The sequence below is a fragment of the Eretmochelys imbricata genome, chromosome 10 (genome assembly GCF_965152235.1).
Source record: "Eretmochelys imbricata isolate rEreImb1 chromosome 10, rEreImb1.hap1, whole genome shotgun sequence".
NCBI classification, from domain to species: domain Eukaryota; kingdom Metazoa; phylum Chordata; order Testudines; family Cheloniidae; genus Eretmochelys; species Eretmochelys imbricata.
In genome coordinates, this window is record NC_135581.1 from 61,874,835 (window position 1) to 61,892,251 (window position 17,417).

The window sequence follows — 17,417 nt, forward strand, 5'->3', positions numbered from 1 at the left end:
GAGCTACTCCTCTAGAGCTGCAGTCTAATTGTCTTGCGGGGTTTCGGAGAGACGGGGGGAGAAAAGATGGGAAGGGGAGAGCGGAGGAGGGGAGCTGGGATCGGGGAGTGAAAGTAGATCGTATGAAACACGGTCAATGAGGCTCTGTCTTCCCGGCTACCCGGACTTACAATAAAAGTTTCCCTAGCGAGAAGCAAAGAGCAGCGGGCCACAGGGAGCGAGGCGCCTCACAGGGGGTCGCCTTGCGGGACCCCCGAGGTGCGATCCCCATCCCCCTGTCGCTCTCCCATTGCATTTCCCCTGGGGGGCGGGGAGGGGAGCGAAGGGGACACGTGTGAACAGCCCAGCTCTCCGAGCTGCTGCCCCAGGCGGGGGGCGGCTCTCACTCCCCGAGCCACTGGGAGCGCAGCGGCTTTGCGGGTGTGTCCCGCGGCTGCCGGGCTTTTGTTGGTTGGCTGGCTGACTCGGACGCTGCGATTTTTCACCTTGATGTGTCGACTTGAGGAAACCCGGAAGTTAATATTAAAATTCAATTTAAGGAGGCTAGCTCACTAAAAATGCTAAGTCACCAAAGGGGAGGGACCGGCCGCTTTAATTACACAGGGAAGCTCCCACGCGTCTCCCGCACCTAGAGGGAAGGGCGACGGGGAGGCAGGGAGACCCACCGCTCCGCAGCTCGGACCCCGCGCCCCTGAGCAGCCTCCCTCCCTCCCTGCCGAGCCCCGCCGAGCTTGCCGTGTGGGTGGAGGTGATGGGTTACTGGGGGGCGAAGGGCTCGCCTGCAGCGCACTGAACAAGCTGGGGATCTACAGCCCTGTTCACATCCCGGGTGAAAGCGCTGATGGGGCTGTCCCCGGCCAGGGTGCAGCAGATCTGCCTCCAGCCCCGGCAGCCCCGCTCTGTGGGGAGCAACCTGCAGTCCTGGTTACCTGCCTGGGCGTGGGAGACCAGAGCCAAGCTGCAGCTCGCCCTGCTCCTCCGGCTTCTCTTGGTGGCTGGGGCGCTCAGGGTCAGACAGCTGGAGGGAGGGCTGCGATCGATGTGAAGGGCCACACAAAACGGCTGGGGGGGGGGGCGGTGGCAGGGGTGGGCACAACCCTACAGCGGCCGGGGCGGGTGTGCCCGGCCAGGGTGTGTTTTTGACAGGCACAAGCTCCAGAGCAGCTCCTTTGTGCTCTGCGCAGCCGAGGAGTTGTGCTCGTTTTCCTGTCCGCAGCCATCTAATCTGCTGGCGGGGACATGCAGACTTTTGCAGCTCGCTGCCTGTGGGCTGAGTGCAGGCTTCTCCCCCCCAGCCCCACCGCCCCCTTCCCCAGGAGGGGCTGCTCCGGAGCTTGGGAGCGGAGAGAGCCGGGCTTAGATAGGAAGGAGAGACGGTCCAGCTTCCTTAATATGTACGGTGATGTCACGGGCAGGAGTGTGTATGTGTAAGGGGGGGGGTCTGGGGGTGTGCATGGGGCCGCCAGCGCGCATGTCTGCTGTCTACCAGCAGCAGCAGCTGCAGCAGCGGGCGCTGTGGCCAAAGACATTGAAACAGTAAGAGACATGGCTAGAGATGGCGAGGGACGCGACCAGACACCTACTGGGGCTGCTGAGGCTGTTTTAAAAGAACGGGGGCCTTAAAATTGATCAACCGTCACAAAAAAAAAAACAAACAAATCACGCAGAAAGAGAGAGCCCCACCAACCCCCCCGCCCCACGCGCCTGATCCTTTCCACAGGGGCTGGAATCCTGCATGCCTCCTACGTGAAGACCTCCTAGGACCTTCCAGCCACAGGCCAGATAGATGTGGTGTCCACAAGCCTGCACGAATAACAATGAACGCGCAGCTGACGATGGAGAACATTGGCGATCTGCACGGGGTGAGCCATGAGCCGGTGCCAACCACGGCCGATCTGATGAGCAGCAGCCCCCATCACAGGAGCTCGGTGGCCCATCGCAGCAATCATTTGCCAGCCCACCCTCGCTCCATGGGCATGGCTTCCATCCTGGACGGTGGCGACTACCACCACCACCACCGGCCTCCTGACCACGCTCTGACGGGACCCCTGCATCCCACCATGACCATGGCCTGCGAGACACCCCCTGGGATGAGCATGAGCAGCACCTACACCACATTAACCCCTCTGCAACCGCTACCTCCCATCTCCACCGTCTCGGACAAGTTCCCTCACCATCACCACCATCACCACCACCACCATCACCACCAGCGGATCCCTGGGAATGTGAGCGGCAGCTTCACCCTCATGAGGGACGAGCGGGGTCTGGCTTCTATGAACAATCTCTACACCCCCTACCATAAGGATGTTACCGGCATGGGGCAGAGCCTCTCCCCTTTGTCTGGATCAGGCCTGGGGGGCATCCACAACTCCCAGCAAGGGCTGCCTCATTACGCTCACCCCAGTGCCCCCATGCCTGCCGAGAAAATGCTCACCCCGAACGGATTCGAAGCCCACCACCCTGCCATGCTGGGCAGGCATGGGGACCAACATCTCACCCCTACATCCGCTGGCATGGTGCCTATCAATGGGATCCCGCATCACCCTCATGCCCACCTGAATGCCCAGAGTCACGGGCAGATTCTGGGTTCTGCCAGGGAACAAAACCCTTCTGTCACTGGTTCGCAGGTCAACAGTGGAAGTAATTCAGGGCAAATGGAAGAAATCAATACCAAAGAAGTAGCTCAGAGGATCACCACCGAGCTCAAACGGTACAGCATCCCCCAGGCTATCTTCGCCCAGCGGGTGCTGTGCCGGTCTCAAGGGACCCTCTCAGACCTATTGAGGAACCCCAAGCCCTGGAGCAAACTCAAATCCGGCCGGGAGACCTTTCGGAGGATGTGGAAGTGGCTTCAGGAGCCAGAATTCCAGAGAATGTCTGCTCTCAGGCTAGCAGGTGAGCCTCAGCGATTACTGCTGTGTTTGTGTGGCTAGGCAGACAGAGAGCTTGCCCAGGACAAGCCCATTCCAATACGTGTGTGCAGATAAATAATATCACAGGTCACATCACGCCTTGTATTTTGTTCCTTTCCAGTGCAATATGTCTCTCCTTTCAAGTCTGACATTCCCACTGGATTTCCTTTCTAGCTCCTTCACATGAAAGGGGAGCGTTTGATTTATTTGCACCGTTGTCCCAGTTCCTAAACAATGATATGCGAGGATGGTGAGGCATAAGGCAGGCTGTGGGTGCTGTGATGCCACTGTGCGTGTCTAGGGCTAGGGGAGAGAAACGGGGGGGGAGGGTCATGCTGTGTACTGTGAAACCCACAGGATCAAAATCTACCAAGTCAGGTCTTATTATATAGACATGTAACGCCTACATGTTTATACCTGTGAACTGTACACAACATTGCATGTATATGTACATCAACTAGAAGGTGCACAGAGGAGCAAAAGATAATTGATATTTTGGAGTGCCCATGAAATACGGATCAGGCCCCGGATAAGATAGCTATTTCCTGTTATTGCCTATCTTCATATTTGTATATTTGCAAATGCTCTCTGGTGTGAGGTACAGCCAACTGACCAGCACACAGAACTAAACTCAGCTGTTGTATATAAAATTGCTTTCAAACTTAACATTCTCTGTCTCTGTGTGTGTGCGTGTGTGTACTTTCTCTGCCTCTTACACACACACACACACACACACTCCTGAAGTGTTGGGAAACCCTATGGTGGAGACTTAGGTGAGGCTTCACAATATTTCACGCACCTCTCTGTTAAATGATGTTACCCATATGTTTGCATCTACCTTTTCGTCGCGTTTCTTTGGGGTTATTTGCTTGTATAAGAAATAAGAGTATCATAAAAGGCTGCCCAGAGCGAAATATTCATGTTTGTTTGTGTGATCGTGTTGTAACTGGGTTTATTACCTGATAATTGTGGGGTTTGTTAACCCAGACTGTAGATTTTAAAAAAAAGAAAGAATCCATTTAAATGTTTCGGTGAGGTGTTGTGGAAATTGAAGCTAAGACCTCATAATAAATCGTTTTATACACTTCGGTGGATCTACTCTGTAACAAAAGTAGCGTTGTGACAAGGGTGAATAGATAATAGCTAAGTTGAAAGGGGAGCAGATGCTAGTTTCCTATTCTGCTTATTTCGGATCGGGCATTTTAGAACTTTGCTTTTTGACGCAAATGATACAATTATGGAATGTAACTTGTGGCTAAAGAGAAGGAATGGAACTGGTTAAAACTGCAAATGATCACAAGTATCATTAGTCCACAGAGTTCTGATTTACATAGTTCCAGTCTGTATATGCATGTGAGAATAAGTATGTGTTATGCACAATTTATGCACTGACTCAGTAATTGGTGGCGAACAGAAATAGCACCTGGGATTAACATGGCCATAATTCGCTAGTTCTGTTTCGTCCTAGGGAATGGCTGGCTGTATTGTCTGCTGTGACCCGAAAGAGCAGAGTAAGAATATTTCAATCCATTTCGTTTGTCTCTCTCTTTATTTTATCCCCCACCCACAACTTGTACTCAGTCATAGTACAGAGCCCGAGTTTAATATGATGGTGGTGCCTTGAGTGAGGGTTTGCTAATTAACTGATAGGTCTCTATTAATTTGTCCCTGGAGAATGCCAGACAGTCAATCCGAGTTGGAGTCAGGGTCACTGATCCGTTTCACAGACAAAAATCAAGGGAAGGGCCAAATCCTCTCTTTCCAGTGCACAAACGGGTCTGCGCCTCTGCCTAAACAGTAGAATGAATACGGTAATAAATGCTCCCTGGCTATTCGGAGGCCCCAAACTGGCTACACATTTGATTCCTCGCCTCCTTTTCCTATGCTTATGCTCGCTTGGCTTTGGAGTCTGCACTGGTGGGAGAAAGGGGATCTAGCAGTGACCTTTTCTCTCTCAATCTGGAAATGGTCTCTCTACATTAACAGGGGCGGATGAGGCGAGAGGTGTAGCACTGTCTGGTTTTCTCACTCCTCCAGAGTCATGTAGGTTTCACAGGCCTGATCTGCCAGAAAATCCCATTCTCTCTCTCTCTCTCCCAATAACAAACCCCACGAAAGGTAAATCCCAGCCCTGCTGCGGCTGTCCAGGGGGGAGGCGGGGGAGGGATGGAGTTGGTGCCTGAGATCTCCCCTTAACGATTGACAGGGCGAACTTCGATTTGGAGTGTATTTTTAGGACAATTTGGACGACCTGAATTTCCACTTATTTACATAGATCGATACTGGAAACAACCACTTGAATTAGAATATGTTGGAGCCCCCTTCTTGGCATGAGCTGAAGGAAATTATGCCAAGCCAGGCTCGGCTGCTGAAAAGAAGATAGATGGGAGAGGGCGGCCGATTTCTGCAATGTATGGTTGACAAGCTACTCCTCGCACTTCCAAAGATTCAGAGAAACAGGCCGCATTGTTCCGTATTGCCCCAAATCAACCCCCCCCCCCCCAGCCTCCCACGAATTCCTCCTCCAGCCCGCCCCATCAGGACAGCTCTGGGTATAAGTGGATCTCCATAATCTCTTTAGGAAGACAAAGACTCATTATTCCGCCCTCTCCTTCAAATCCAACCTGAATGGTTGCACATGAGGGAAACAGAGCCCCATCCCTAAGGGTAATTTAAGCAAACATGGACCTAGAGTCACAGCATCTACTCTGACCTGGGGGAGGGAACGGGGCTCTGGCTGCAACTGTTTATTTTTTCATCCTTCCGGCTTTGTAACAAGTTCCTGCGTCTCCCCTGTAAATATTGTAGGACTGTTAGGATCTGGAAGACAGATCCGGATCCTCTCAGGACCAGCCACCGTGCCTTTTCTGTCTAGCGTGCGTCCCTGCAGGGGCTGGCGATTGGAAGCGACTGAGCCTCCTAATTAGCCGGGACTCTATGGTGTGCTTGTTGCCACTGCTCGAGCTCCTGTCCCTTATCCAGACTGCTCTGCTAAACACCCACCCTCTGTTCTCCGGGCTTGCTGCCTGTCTTGTGACCCCGGGCAGGAGCTCCTTAACGGGGGTCTGCTCAGCGCCTAGCCCTGGCATTGACCTCCGGGGCCCCAGGCCGGGCCACTCCTCGTCTCCAGCATAGCAGCCACCGAGTGGGATTGGGGAAGGGGGCGCAAGGCCGATGCTCACAGACGCAGGGCTGCAGCCGGTCCCGGGCACTGGGGGGTGTGCACTGGCCGAGGGGAGGGGAGAATCCCTAGGAAGGACTCCGAGCCTGGCCCGGGGCGGGGAGGGGGCAGCAGGGGGAGATAGGGAGGGACAGACCTGGAGCCCTGGACCGTGAGAGGCCCCCTGGTTATCCTGCCACAGGGGGGAGGCAATAATCGTCGCGGACTCAGGACAGAGCAAAGCTGCAGCTTCCTGGAAGAGCTCGGGCAGTGGGGTTCGCTCGCTCCCATTGCGGACTGGTGGGGAACCCCAGGGGAGCAGGAAACTGTGCGATTCGGCACCGCCCTGGGCCCTGCCACTGCCCCGAACGGAGGAGGGCCCTGGGCCGGAGATCCCTGCACCTGCCTGGCTGGAGGCGAAGCCCAGCGCCCGGCTCTGGCCTGCAAAGGGGCAGTTCGGGAACACGTGTCTGTTTACAGGGAGCTGATTCCGGATCCATGGGGCTCTGGGCGCTCACAAGCACCGGGCCGGGGCCTTCTCCAGGGCGGACGCCAGCCACTCCCATCCCCCGTTGTGGGTTCCCAGCACAGCCCCCGGCTGCCCCCGCACCCCGCCGGTAGCCAGTGGGCGTTTGGGGGGGCGCTGGTTAGTTCTCGGGCTGGCCCCCAGTAACGCAAAATGCCCGCGTTCAGGGCAGGCTGCCATGCTCTGGGATGCAAGCGTTGCTAGAAAGGCAATCTGCTGTAAATGCATAAACTATCGATTTTATTTTGTGCAGGTTTTAAATGTGTGATGATCTTACTAAGTGGTAAAAATCTACCCCGATTGATATTGATGTATGAACATCAATTGGAAATATCATAAATTACTCCAGCCAACGCAAATTAAATTTCACGTCCAAATTATAACTCACTCTCGAGCATTTAGAGAATTATCAGGCAGATTAATATCCCGAGTAGGCTGTCAGACTCTTTATTTATTTTCTGTGCGTTTCTTAAAGCCAACATCAAGAAAGCGACAAGGACGAAAACAAAACCCTGGTTATTTTAGACTTCACAGTCTTGTCCAGCACTTTATCTTGAGTATTTGCCCCTTCCAGCGATCCCTGGGGGTTTCTTACCTCCCAGATTACACCGAAGCTCCGACAAATAAAGGGAAAATTGGTAGTTACATGGAAGCTGTATTGAGGTCTTGACACTTCCTGGGCTGTCTCTCGAAATGTAAGCAGAACTGCTAATTGCAAAGCTGACCTCTTCCAGCCTCCATTTTATTCACCCCATCTTCCTTCTCCTGTCCATCCTCCTTTCCTTTGTTTGGTCCCCCCTCTGCCCTTCAGCACTGCATATTTATCAATTTATCCGTTTTTTCTCCTTCCGTCTTAGAAACTTATTCTTTCAGGGATGATTTCTTTTTTTGCCTTCGTGGTGTTTAAAGGGGAAAGTCAAGCATTAATCATTATTATGAATATTAATACAAGGCTAGAGGCCATCTACAATCTTTGGGGTCGGGATGGCGATTTATTTTAGCGTGCAAGGTAGAGTTGACAAAAAATAGCTTTAACAAGAGTGAAGGTTTGACACGACAGAGCTAGCCCAGGAAAAAGAAACGTGCCCACCTCGCTGTGAGCTGGATATAGGGTCTGAAATGAGTCTGTCCAAATGATGCTCTCCGAAAGGCGTGTTTTGAAAATGACACCAGAGCCACACACATAGACACTTGCCCAGCCAAGGGAGACTCAATTCAGAGCGCGAAGAAGGTAAAACGTTAAGGTGAGCTCGGATCTGGAAATAACTGAACAATACAAGAGAAAGCTACAAGTGCGCAGGGCTGGACGGGAGTTCCCCTTCGAGACAGAACTCCCCAGATCTATTGCACAACGAGGTGGTCCGAAGAGCCCAGAGTTTATCAAACGGCAGCTTCCCAGCAGCCTGTTCTCAAACAGACTCTTTCACTGATACATTTTATTTCCAATTTCTAGACAGAACAACGTCCCTGTTCTCCTCCGAAGGCAGCAGGTCCCCAGGGCTACAGCGCCCAAGGAGGGAAGCTGGGCGCTTTCGGATATAGGGAACATTTCCTCTGCAAATGGCTCACCCTAAATTGCAGGCGAAGGGTTTGCCCACAGGCGCTGCCCGCTGCTGCATGGCACAGGGTGACTTTGCTTCCTAGATCAGGAATCAGTCAATATCTTCCAGAAACCTAATTTAAAAAAGAATCGTTGCTTTGCCTTTTTTTCCCCCCCTCACACTTGTTTTCCTCCATAAGAAATTAAATCTCAACTCAGCTGAATCCTGGGAAACCGGAGAGAAATTCTCACCAATTTAACTGTAAAGAAATCAATACTGTAATCAGGGCAGTTTTCCCATTAAATATGAAATCTAATGAACGCCGTTTGCAACATTTACCCTGAAGACGACTGTGTGCAAACTCACCGCGTGCAAGGAAAGGTCGATGCGTTTCTGATATTAGCAGATCGTCACTCGAGCAGGCAATTAGTTCATCATTAGAGATCTGTTTAATATTTACACAGTGGAGATTATGCATAAATATAGTTGCATCAGAAAAGATACATTAATCGATTTTCGGTTGAACATTAATGTCTTGCTGCTTGTTTTAGTTATGGGGAGCCTATAATCGTACAGTTTTTAAAAGACTGCGAATCTCCCTTCAAGGAAACTGAAAAGCGACGCACCTGCAGTCTGATCATTAAACAAGCCATCCCACGCCCATAGGCCTGTGCCTTGCAAAGTGGACATCTATTTACACATCTCTGTGACTTGTACAAGTGCTGTTTGTTAGAGAGAGAGCTTTGGGGAAAGGTTTCTCCTCCTGTGTGTTTGTTTTATGAATTAATTGCTAAAGGGAATCGAGTGTATTAGGACATTCCAAGCCTAAAACAAGCAATGAGGCTAGGCGATTTTTTTTAAAGTTCACATTTCTCTTCAGATCTTGGGGGAGGGTAAAGTTCCCAGCTGTGCATTTCAGAGGATGCCTCTGCTTCCCCCCAGAACAACTCATTAGCTGCCATTTACCTACAGGTCACGTGTTGTATCAGTTAGCAACCAGCTTTGTGGTTTCGCTGGGATTGCTCTGAAGTAGCCCTTTAAATAAGATAAAGTTAACTGCATTCGCCCTAGCTGGTTTGGCAGATAGCAGCAGCCGGTTACTCAAAATGATAAGGGCCGAACCAGAAATCCCTTTCCCCTGGCAGCTAGTAACAAGTGCTCTGAGAAAGTCCTCCAGTGAGGAATCTGCGATTGTTTGTTGTTGGTGTCCTTGTAGCCTGATTGATTTATAACCAGCTAATACACGGCCTCATTTGCTTCTTGTTAATATTTATCCAAAGGAGGGACTGAAGGACTGCTTGGCTCTCTGGTAGCATGTCAATAGGGAACCGCGTTCCTCTGGGCCGGGCTTGCAGAGCATTCTGCAGTCAGGAGGGGCGGCTGAACACAGGGAAGCCACAACTTGCTGTATGAGATCAGAAACACACGCAATGCTCAGGGCATGGCTTGACGGGCTCTTGGCTATCTGGGCCACCCTGCCTCTCTGGTGTGCGAGCAGCCCATAGCACTTCCGCAGCAACGCCAACATTGCTCCCTGAAACGAGCTAAACCAAGGCATTAGTGTCAGGAAATAGAGCTGCGGGGAGGGGCCCAGGGGCTCGAAGGGGTGAAATTGAAGGGGCTCTCTTCCAGTCCCGAAGTCTCAGGGATGTGATTGATTCTTGTGACATGAGCTGGATCCAGTTAAGGGCTTGACTTTCCCTGGGTTTTCATGCACTTTGAACAGGCAAATCACCTGCTTCTGTGGTTCATTGTCTATTTCTTATGAGCAACAAAAAAGCGTTTCTGGATTGCCTGTCACCCGAAAGGGGCAGGGGCAGCAGAGAAAGGGACTTGCTTGGTTCCAATGTACAAAAGCGGTGTAACTAGGAAGAAAGATAACTTGCAATGAGTTGCAAAAAAAGTTCAACCCGGGTTAACCCTGGCTATAGCCACAGCCATGCCGGTTTGCTGCGCTGGAGCTCTTCCGTTTGAAACCGATCTTCCCTGTTTCTTTTTAAGATGCTGCCATAATGTAAATGGTTCACATCTCTGGTTATTTATTTGACGTGGCAGAACTCCTCTGAAATCATAGTGTGCTGGGAGTGAAGCGCATTGGGATGCGGGACAAGGAAGCTGTGGGAGAGGGGGTGATAAACAGATAAAGGAGGATTTGGGGATTACCTTGCTAGTCAGTAACAACCCTTAGTTGCCACAACAGGTGTTTAAAGTTGTTCAAACATTCCTTTTCCCCAAATGACATTTTCCCACGGTTTCCTAGTCATTATTCAGCTCTGATTTTTGTTTGTAATTAATCACGTTTTAATTGAAAGACACACTGGTGCTGGGCAGGGAATGATATTTTAGAAAGAAACTGTAAGAGGAAGAGAGATATTAAGGGGATGTGATTGTCCCTGGTGGTTCTCTTCCGGACTGCCATTTTGATGTTGATGTGAGATTGCATCAAAATGGGAGCTGCTCCTGGCCTTTTGGGGAAGGCCTCTTGTCTAAAGTCAACCCGGGATTGTTTCCTTCCAGTAAAGAAATGGGGTTTGACGAGGAAATGTGCGCTCATGTAAATCCCACCGGCATACAATGCAAGGATCCTGAACTGCAACTATTCCAAAAAGAGGTGTCACAGATACACATGCAATTGAAGGGGCTGGGACCCAAGCTTAACTGGGACCCCAGTTCATAGACACAGCCGCAGTACATACATAGCGAGTGATTGCATAGTCTCACCGTTCCTGAGACCTCTGTTGGACTTTGCTGCTCATAATTTCTTCTACAAACTAATCCCCAATAGTTGTGTTGTTATATATATACAACTATATATATACAATATACATAGTGCTCATTTGAAGTGTGTGCATTGTACACAAGACTATCCTGAATCTGAATGGAAAGAAATCAGTTAATTGCATCATACTGTCCGCAGATTTCTCACATCGCCTCTCAACAAATTAAAGAAACACTGTACGCATAATATTGACATGCTGCCCTACATTTCTATGGCCATTTTACTTCCTTGTTTGCGCCATGCTTGTTGTTCAGAAGCCATGCGCCATCTACTGTCCAACAGTAGCTAGTGCGAAAAGCTGTAAAGTACCAACTGGTCTTTGTACTAGTTGCGAGTTCTAATTGATGGGTGCGGGGTATTTTGGAGAAATCTCTCCTAGAGAGGCATCTGTTGTTTCTGCGGCACGTGTCGTCGCCTCTGAACGTATCAAGTCCTAATTAAGATACAAAAAGACAGACAACTTTCACGAAACTTTGCAAACATCTGGTTGCCACCAAGTTGCTAATAAGAGGGCATGTTCATTTCAGTCGCTTGAAAGGAAAGTTTTTCTGTTTGTTTCTTTAAGGATTAGGGTTCATGTGAATGAGAATCTATGAAATGAAGACTAATTTTTCAAGCAAAACTAAGGCTGCGCCTTCGCTCATATGTGGTGGGGGAGTCTATTGCCTTTTTTTGTTCTAAACTGGGTTTTGATTGATAAGCCCATCGGAGCCAGAATTCGAGCACAGGTAGGCTTCTGAACTTCAGCACTTTGGACAGTTACCTGCCTGCTCCCCCGTTGCGATTTCTATTCACAGATCTTCGTCTCCTACTCCGCGTGCTGCATTTCCTGCAGGTCTCACGTGGGAACGGTTGTTGGTGACATTATAGACAAAAGGGAAACTACTGATTTCGTACAATAAAGTCAAGAGAGGTAAAGAACAGGAGGGGTGAGCATATTGGCCGCGTGCTTCCAATGAATCATACAAGTCCAGTGAACTTTTATTCGGAAAGCTGATGTTCTCCTCTCTAACACAGGAGCAACAATAGCATCGATGCTGCATAATGCCAGCGTGCAGGGATCCGGCTGCGAGGATGTCGCACGCGCAAAGTCCTCCCGCCACTCTTTCCCTCCCTTCCCACCCACATTACACCTGGAGGCTTTAGCCACGCACAGGCATGGGGACGATCGCTCCAGAGCAGGCAGAGTGTTTCCATTGCTGTGACACCTCCAGGGGCATGACACCGCAATGCTTGGCGAATGCGTTTCAGTGGCTGGGGGGTGCAGGGAAATGCTGAAGAAACAGTGGCCAGGAAGCAGTGCTTAGCGGGTTACTGGTACCGGGCGAACTTGAGCACGAGTTCGGGGGTGAGGATAATAGGAGACTGATTAGGAAGGGAAAAGAGAGAGAGAGAATTCTCTAGCTAGAGAGTGGTGTTTCCGGTCCCAATTGGTGCATGGGGCTGTAGGGAAATTTGTCACAATGCTGCGATCGAGCGCTGGGCACTTGCAAGCCACGGCTGTCAGATAACCAGGAGGGAATCTCTCAGTACTCACACAGAATGATCCTAAAAGGCACAGATAGTGAATCCTTTCCTATCTATTCCTTTATTAGTTCGTAATTGAATGAACCCACGTGTTTAGCCTGGGCAGAGCTGTCATGTGCCCTCTGGCCGATCCCTACGGTAACACATCACAAAAGCAGCTCATACTTTGGGACAATTTGTGGGCTTAGGGCTGAAGAGTAGGATTTATTGCTGAGGTGCAGTAGGGCTTCATCAGAAGCCTACTGGAGTCTTCAATGGGCTTGGGATCGGGGCCTACCCGAGCTGTGTGTAGCAGGTTGCACAATAGCCTGGTGGCATCATACCCAGGGCCACATCAGCAAAAAACCTGTCATTTTCGTGACCACTAGATTTATTTATGAGCAAATCAATACATGTCAACGTGACAGAGAGGGCAACTTCCTGCGGTATCTTGGCGAGATGATATTGTATTACCTGTGTGAATGGTTTGTGTATAATTTTAGGTCAGGGATTGTATGCACTCCATGGGGGGGAGGGCTACCACAGCTTCTCCAGGAAGGGAAAGCAGTAGGGGATGATCAAGAAAAATCACTAAGGTTATAACACCTGCAGGTAGGCACCACCTCCTGGGGAAGCTCTCCTATTCTGGTTCTCCAGACACCAACAGATAAAGACAGGACTTTTGGATAAACAGCCTGAGCTTAAACTTACTTGGGGCCTTAGTTCTGGTTCTTGATCTAAAGAATGATGTGAACTTGTAACCAGAGGAAAACCCAGTTGTGAGGTTGGAAGGCCTGACACCTACCTACCAGATCCCAATGCTGGAATTGGGGGTGCTCTGGTAAGCTTGTTAGCATGTGGATAGGTTCTTTTATTTTTTCTATGTTTTTGTTGTAATGCTTTTACTTTAAGAATAAATGTGCTTGCTGAGAAGGAGCTGTGACATAACTGCAAGAAATACACTGGTCTTAGCCCTTGAAGTAAAAGCAAAGCACAGGCATTGGGCTTTTAGACAGACTGGCTTGCTAAGGCTACCCCAGTGTGGATCATGGAGGTGTGCAGCCTTTAAAACCCCTGTCAGAAGGGAATGAGATGTAGGCCTCCACCCAGTGGAGGTGACGGCTAGGAGCCAGAAATCTTTTAGTGGATGCTCTTGAGGGACCATGGAGGAGAAAATACAGTGCAGTTACCCTACAACTATGCCATTCAACTCTTACTTTAGATAAATATAAACTTATTTTCAAATATCATATCTTGATAAAACTAAAATGATGCTTCCTGGATTTGTTCCAAGATGCATCATCTTTTGGCCAGTAAGAAAGTTGATTTTGGTTGTGTAATGGCAAAATAATCATTTGAAGGAGAATTTTCCAGGAACAAGAATAGTTTTGATTGTACCCCATTTTACAGTGATAAAAATCTTCAATGCTAAAATTGGATATGTTCCCACAATGTTAAATGAAGGGTACATTGATTATTGTTCAGTAACTTTTACACACGGTATTACTGACTAACTCATAATGCTAAGGCCCAGATGACCTAAGGATTTTTGTATTTAACTTTTTAAATTATTTTTTTTCTGTTGGACCACCAACCTGCTGCCACTTCAAACTGAACTTCAAATACTAGTGTACCACTTGTAATCCCAGCTAATTTTAAATAAGAAGACACAAACTTCCATTCTTTAGTGATTTTGCTCCAAAAAATTGAAGAGAACCTGAAGGTCCTAGACAGTTTTAAAGTACAGTGATATTAACATGAAATACTATGAGGGTTAGTCTGAAATAATCGAAAAGATTACTGACTTTTGCAAATTCTAGCTGCTCATTTGTATGTTCTTGACAAACATTTTGAAATACTTTCATGAATATTTATGCAACAATGACACTGCAGAAATGCATTTTCACCAGTTTCAACAGAAATCCTATATCAATATTTCTATAATTTCTACAGGAGGGAGCTCTTTTGTATATGCTGACTGAAAGCATGTTTTAAAAGCAAAACAGATACTTCATGTAGCTTTAAAATCCATGTAGACCGAAATAGCTACATTTTATCATGATGAGGCTTGATTATTTTGTTTAATCCCGAAGCTTGTTAGCCACCCACTTTTTAAAATAACCATAGTAAAATCAAAATTAAAAGTCTCTTTGAAACTGAGATGTTCATTTATCCATATTACGAATATATTCAATTTTATTAACCAATAAGAAATATTTGCCCTATGATGCTCAGAATGAACTAACTATTTCATTACTTCACTCTGGAGGTCACAAAGGCATGAATAACTGGGCCAAGACCACATCAGAGAGAAATGGTTACAACAGTGAGACATCGCGTTATTAAATATCCAGTTTTTGCTCAAACTAAGGCAGAGATTGAGTTGAGTATTTGTATCTTTCCTTCCTCTCTATACCACAAATGAGGAAGAGGCGCCACCTAGCGCCCATCACCGCTAACAGCTATCTAAACTGGTGAGTGCGATACGAATGGCGAGCATGATTAAAATATTGATGTAGTCACAAGAACCGTTCATTAAGGCAATTTAATCTTTGCTATTAATGTCCCTTCAATTCATTTGGGGTAATTAAGATGCAGTTAAAGTGATTACATTCTAATTACTTATGCTAGACGAAGGAGCGTTTGCCACGCTAATGCGGTTAACTAAGGACTCAGCGAAAGAAAGTTAACATTTGCTTTAAATGATGTAACGGGAAAATCAAGTCCTTTCCCTGTATTATTCCAGTTAGCAGCATATTCCGTAAGGGTGACGTCAGCTCACTGGAGCAGTTAAGGATCCCTCAACATTGCAATGGGGGGTAAGCCCAGGAATCCCAGCCCTGCTGAGTCAGCACCACTCAATCTGGATCACTTTGTTATTGCAGTGGAAGCAAATTAAGGTCACTAATTTTCATACAGTGCCTATAACTGGGATGCTTACAATTAAGATTCGCTGCTGAAATCTCCCTGGCCAATCTGTGGACATTCTGCCTTGTTTCCCACAGAAAAATGCTTTATTGTCAAACTGTTCTTTTATTCAGATATTAAATAGCAACAAAGTGAGCAGAACTGGAATCCAATTTGAGTAAGGTGAGAGATGAAGTAGGAGGATATATCCTAGCACTGTCCAAACATCTAGAGTGGAGTAGGATGACAGTGAAATACTGCACTCTAAAGAAGCGTAAACCTGAACAGGCATTGTGTTTTTATATGTAAACGGGATTGATCTATGTCAGGAGTGGAAAGAAATAACATGGTGTAGTTTAGGATGTACCCTATGATTTTTAAACCATTAATATACTCTTCTGCTGGTGTGGGGGAGAAAGAGCCATTCTTTAGTAAACAGTGTAAGCAGCACTAATGTTTTACTGGGCTGGGGAGGCTTTAAGCTGGGAGTGAGTCATGGTGTGTTTGTATGGGCCTAGCCCAAATGCAGGCCTGATGTTGCTTGGTGCCTCTAGGCATTACCATAGTACTCCTTTTGCACAAGCCTAGGTGACAGAGACAGCCACATGCGGGTCTCCCATGTCCTTCTGAACACCACTGAGGGCAGTGTGAATGAGATGGAGCAAGTCAAGGGCAGGGACCACATAGACCCGGTGCCCCTAATACTATGTGTAATGGCACAGACGGGCTGGGGCTGTCGCTTCAGGCCAAACGGGGTTGTTTGGCTTTGTGAATGAATCGCATTAAATGAACACAATTCATATAAGCCCCTTGTCATAAATATAAAGGGAAGGGTAAACCCCTTTGAAATCCCTCCTGGCCAGGGGAAAGCTCCTCTCACCTGCAAAGGGTTAAGAAGCTAAAGGTAACCTCGCTGGCACCTGACCAAAATGACCAATGAGGAGACAAGATATTTTCAAAAGCTGGGAGGAGGGAGAGAAACAAAGGGTCTGTGCTGTCTGTCTATATTCTGTCTTTGCTGGGGATAGACCAGGAATGGAGTCTTAGAACTTTTAGTAGGTAATCTAGCTAGGTACGTGTTAGATTATGATTTCTTTAAATGGCTGAGAAAAGAATTGTGCTGAATAGAATAACTATTTCTGTCTGTGTATCTGTTTTGTAATTTAAGGTTTTGCCTAGAGGGGTTCTCTATGTTTTGAATCTAATTACCCTGTAAGATATCTACCATCCTGATTTTACAGGGGGATTTCTTTATTTCTATTTACTTCTATTTTTTATTAAAAGTCTTCTTGTAAGAAAACTGAATGCTTTTTTCATTGTTCTCAGATTCAAGGGTTTGGGTCTGTGGTCACCTATGCAAATTGGTGAGGCTTTTTATCCAACATTTCCCAGGAAAAGGGGGGTGCAAGTGTTGGGAGGATTGTTCATTGTTCTTAAGATCCAAGGGTCTGGGTCTGTAGTCACCTAGGCAAATTGGTGAGGCTTTTTTCCAAACCTTGACCAGGAAGTGGGATGCAAGGTTTTGGGAAGTATTTTGGGGGGAAAGACATTTCCAAACAGCTCTTCCCCAGTAACCAGTATTAGTTTGGTGGTGGTAGCGGCCAATCGAAGGACAAAGGGTGGAATATTTTGTACCTTGGAGAAGTTTTGACCTAAGCTGGTAAAGATAAGCTTAGGAGATTTTTCATGCAGGTCCCCACATCTGTACCCTAGAGTTCAGAGTGGGGGAGGAACCTTGACACCCCTAATTACGTTCTTATACACGCTTATCTTTTAAGAGTTCTGTGAGAATGTCATGTATTTCTTTTACCATTCCTATGTCTTCACACTCCATGTTTGTGTGGAGATGATATCCATGTGATAAATGAATTTACCGTACACCTTTGACCATTTTGCCAGCAGTATGCCCACTGATTCATATTCTCTGGGACTATTTTTAACACCCCAACCCCCTAAGCAGCTTAAAATAGATGCCACATAAAAAAAATCAATCTGTTAGAGAAATGTTTCCTCCTTCTCTGTCCAAATGTGGAATTTCCTCCAAGAAATCTCCCCCCAGGATGGGCGCTATACAGTCCTGCTCCAC

At 47.9% G+C, this 17,417-nt stretch overlaps 1 protein-coding gene across 1 annotated transcript in view; it reads left to right on the forward strand.

Moving 5' to 3' along the window:
- Positions 1-1,817: 1,817 nt before the first annotated feature.
- ONECUT1 (one cut homeobox 1) overlaps positions 1,818-17,417 on the forward strand; it is a 30,317-nt gene continuing 14,717 nt past the window's right edge. Inside the window, exon 1 of the mRNA XM_077828960.1 lies at positions 1,818-2,895. Within this exon, the coding sequence (XP_077685086.1) occupies positions 1,818-2,895 (1,078 nt within the window). The remainder of the gene's footprint in view (positions 2,896-17,417) is intronic.